Source organism: Lipotes vexillifer, unplaced genomic scaffold (assembly GCF_000442215.2).
Source record: "Lipotes vexillifer unplaced genomic scaffold, Lipotes_vexillifer_v1.1 scaffold802, whole genome shotgun sequence".
Taxonomy (NCBI): Eukaryota; Metazoa; Chordata; class Mammalia; order Artiodactyla; family Lipotidae; genus Lipotes; species Lipotes vexillifer.
Genome location: NW_006790237.1, coordinates 211,056 through 215,234, shown reverse-complemented (window position 1 = coordinate 215,234; position 4,179 = coordinate 211,056). Strand labels below are relative to the sequence as shown.

Genomic DNA, 4,179 nt, shown 5'->3' with positions numbered 1-4,179 from the left:
CCCTCCACCCGCGTTGGCGCCCCCTCCCGAGCTGGGCCCAGCGTCGCGCCCCTGCCCCTGTAGATGCAGGAGGCCTTGGAGAGCGGGCGCCGCAGCGAGGAGGACCGCCGCTCGAGGCAAGAGCAGCAGCGGGCCGAGTTGCAGCAGCGCGTGGACGAGGTGCACACGGAGGCCGAGAACCTGGAGGCCCGCTTCCAGAACTTTCGCGGGCAGCTGGAGAAGCTCAAGACCGGTGAGCACCCGCCCCGGCTTCTTCATCTGGAAGGATGTGATGAGCAGGCGGAGAGCCCTGCCCCGGCCGGCCACGCGGAGACCTTCCGCGGACCACTCTGTGTACTCCCTTGTCGTCTGTCCCATATCCATCCAACCATCCATTCACTCATCCATCATCCATTCTGCATCCAGCCAGCCAGCCATCCTTCATCCAGCCATCCTTCATCCAGCCATCCTGCATCCATCCATCTATCCTGCATCCATCATCCATTCATCCTTCCAGTGTGGAGTCCATGAGAGTCAGGCAGCCCTGGCTTTGAATCCCAGCTCCACCATTTGTGAACTTTGGTGTGTGGTTTCCTCTGTTGGAGCCCCTCCGGAAGTGGAATGGCAGTGCCTAGTTTGTAGGGTCGGCATGAGAATTAGATGGGATGAGGGATGGAGAGAGACTGGGAGGTGGCAGTGGTGGTGGGGAGCAAGCCGGAGGGCCACCTCGCGCTGCACGGTCGGAGCTCAGGTATTGGCAGACCCTCTTTACCTCTGTTGTAGGGACTGCGGTGACAAGCCCTGTGCTAGGTGGTGAGGATGGGCAGGGGGAGGGTGGGGAAGAGGCTGACACGGGCTCTGGATACTCATAACCCAGGGGCCGGGAGGGAGGACACCTTGGGCCCTGCAGGAGGAAGGGTATGCCTTAACTCAGAGTGGAGTGCAGGACCAGGATTTGGGGGGCCCAGTGCAGAATGAAAATGCGGGCCCCCTTGTTTACAAACTGGCAAGAATTTCAAGTGACAAGAGCAGAGCATCAGACCAAACGTGGGCCACTTCTCGGCACAGGGCCCTGTGCCCATGACATTGGCTCTGCTGGGGTCACAGGGGAGGTCTCCTGGGAGCCATGATGCTTGAGGCTGATTTTGAAGGATGAGTATTTAACCAAAAAACTGGGGAGAAGGGATGCTGCCAGCAGGCGGGGCCAAGGCTTGGAGGTGCATCCAGGAAGGCAGGTTCTTCGTGCAGAGAGGGCGTGGGTGGGAGTTGAAGAGGGTCAGATCCTGAACGGATGCCAGGCTGAGGCTTTTTCCTGGGGGTGCTGGGGAGCCATGGGAGGGTTGTGAGCAGGAGAGGGGGGTGGATAGGAGGGAGAGGGGTGAGGATGGAGAGAGAGAGATGGAGCACAGAGGTGTCGGGCTGAGGGGCTATGGGGGTGTGAGGGCTGAGGCACCGGGGGTCTGGCCCGGTGAGGGTGCATCGCGGAACCTGGGAGGAGGAACTGCTCTGGGGGGTGAGCCTGACCTCAGTGTGAGTGGTATTGCGGACTGTTCGGAGAGGGACCCCAGGAGGAAACTGAATATGAGCCTGCAGCTCAGGTCGGGGAGGCAGGGGAGGGTGGTAGGGATGCCACAGGCTGGGTGCAGATTTCTGTCAAGGTCATGGGTGCATCTTATTTCATTCACAATAACCAGTTAACTAAATACAAGCGGGCCAATTGTGAGAGCGGGTCACAGCCTTGGTGCTGCTGTGAATTTCCTCCACTTTCTCCCGTGGAGCACGTGTGTGTGTTTCTTTGGGAGAAGCACATCCTGGGCCGTGGACTCGCTGGGTTGGGTGGAAGCTGGGTGATTCTGAGCCGTGAGCAGAGGACTGGCCGTGTGGAGGTGCCCTTGTCACATTTTCCTTGGACTTCCCTCGCTTTTTGCCCTCTGTCATCTGGAACCCGTTGGGTCTGAACTTGGGCAAGTCCCTTTGCATCTTTGAGCCTCGCTTGGGCAGCAGGGCCTTGAGGAGAGGAGAGGGTGGCACCCCGTGGGCACCGGATCCATGATGGCCTGTCCCCTCTGACCCCAGATATCCAGCGCCTCTTCACCAGGGCCCAGTGTGACAGCACGGTCATCAATGACCTCCTAGGGGTCAAGATCCACATGAGAGACCGGGACATAGGCCTCTTCCTGGGCCTCATAGAGAAGCGGCTGGTGGAGCTCCTGACAGTGCAGGCCTTCCTCGAAACCCAGGTTGGGGTGCAGACGGTGCAGAGGGGGGGACAGGGTGCCGGGGCCTTGGAGATGGGGCTGAGCGGACCACTGGCTTCTCCACCCTCCAGAACAACCTCTCTGCCAGCTCGCCTAATGCTGCCCTCCTGGTGCTGGGCCAGAGCCCCGAGGATCTTCCCAAGAAAGTGGCCCCACCTCAGCCCCCTGACAATCTGTGAGTCAGAGGGCAAGGGTCAGGGAGCTTCCACGGGGGCCGAGGAGACAAGGGAAAGGAGGGTTTTCAGGTGTGGGCGGGCCCCTGGGACTGGAGGGTGAGTGGGGCTCAGGGGCGGGGGGAGGAGAAGGTGAAGTGGGTACTTCGGGGGGATCAGAAGGAGTAAGGGCTCCAGGGACATTCGATGGGGCCCTGGGCGGACCCGAAGGGGAAAGGGCGCTCAGAGCCCGGCGCACGGCTGAGGGTCTCAGGCCTAGCAATGAGGCGCCATCGGCCTTCTGAAGGTCGAGGAGTAGAGTCCCTTCCTGCCTCCCACCCACCTTAGTGAGGACCCCCCAGGCTTTGAGGCCAACGACGACTACCCGCTGAGCGAGGGGGAGCTGCTGAGCTACGTGGTGAAGTCGGTGAGGATGGGTGCCCGCGGGTGCGGGGCGGCTCTTCCTCCTCTGGGGCCCTAACTCGCCTCCCCCGCAGCTGGAGGCCCGGGAGCAGGCGAGGGGTCAGTACCTGAAGCAGCAGGCCGAGGCCGTCACGAAGGTGGACAGCACCCCGAGCGTGACCCTCTCCAGCACCCAGGCCAGCTCCGGCCTGCCCCTGCTGCCCAAGAGCCCCAGCGCTGTCCCCGGCTCCCTCACGAGCCACAGGGCTAGCGGCATCCTGGCGTCCAGCGCAGGCCGCGCCACCAGCTCCAATGTCGGCCGCGTCACCTTTGGGGACCCCAGCCCCAGCGCAGGCCACGCGACCTTCGGCTCCACCAGAGCCGTCACCGGGGGACTTACTTTCAGCCGGGGCTCGACTGAGGGCCGCGTGATCTTCACATCCCCCAACTCTAGCAGCTACCTGGGGTCCAGTGGATACTTGGGGTCCAGCAGAGGCCACGAGAGCTTTGGGGACCCGGAGAGCAAAGGCCCTGAGTCAGAATCGAGTGGAGGCCCCGAGTCCAACAGAGGCCAAGTCTCAAGCACTGGCCCTGCCTCTAGCACCGGCCGGGTCTCCACCACCAGCAAAGATCCCCAGAGCAACTACTAGGGGCACCGAGCCCCAGCCCGGCCCCTGGCTCCTTGCAGGGCCTTCTCTGGGTCTCTGCCTCTCAATTTCCCCTGTGCCTCTCCATCTTTCTCACCCAGCTCAGGGTGACCTGCCTGCACACCTGTCTGCATCTCCCCTTCACTATGTCTCTGCATCTCTTCCCATCAGCTCCCTCATCTGTCGCCTGGTCCCCCTCTCCGTTTCCAACCTGCCCTTCCCTTTCGGTTCCCTAATCTTCTGTTCTCTAGGCTTCCCGTTCAGTGTGTCTCTGTCCTGTCTCCATGTTTGTCTCCCCGTCTCTGCTCTGACCTCGCTGATTCCCCCCCACCCCCCGTTTCCGCTTCCCCGTTTCTAACTCCCTCTCCTCTCCGTCTCCCAGGCGCTCCTCGCACCTCATGCCCCTGTCTCTGTAGCCCCTCCTTCCTTGTCCTCAAGAGTCCCCAGTACCGACCAGTGGGGGAAGGATGGGGGCAAAGACATCAGGGTCAGCATGAGCTGTGACCACAGGAAATAAAGGCCAGAGTCTGATTCCTACCCCAGCCTGGTTACAGGCGTATATGTGAGTGAGTGAGCATAAGACATGGCTGTTTCCTCTACCTTTGGCCCAGGAGAAAATGTATGACCCTGTCCCTATTCCCTGCCATTCATTCATTTTCTCACTTTTTTTTTTTTTTTTGAGACTTGCACATTTCAGGCTCTACTGAGAACCAGAAACTATATCAGTCACGATAGGCTGGG

General features: G+C 61.0%; 1 protein-coding gene across 1 annotated transcript in view; it reads left to right on the top strand.

Annotated features, from left to right (window-relative positions):
* The window catches only part of ODAD1 (outer dynein arm docking complex subunit 1), a 26,972-nt gene extending 23,531 nt beyond the window's left edge, over positions 1-3,441 (top strand). The window contains exons 10-14 of the mRNA XM_007463437.1: positions 64-232; positions 2,056-2,219; positions 2,309-2,412; positions 2,738-2,816; positions 2,887-3,441. Of these exons, the coding sequence (XP_007463499.1) occupies positions 64-232; positions 2,056-2,219; positions 2,309-2,412; positions 2,738-2,816; positions 2,887-3,441 (1,071 nt within the window). The remainder of the gene's footprint in view (positions 1-63; positions 233-2,055; positions 2,220-2,308; positions 2,413-2,737; positions 2,817-2,886) is intronic.
* Positions 3,442-4,179: the final 738 nt, after the last annotated feature.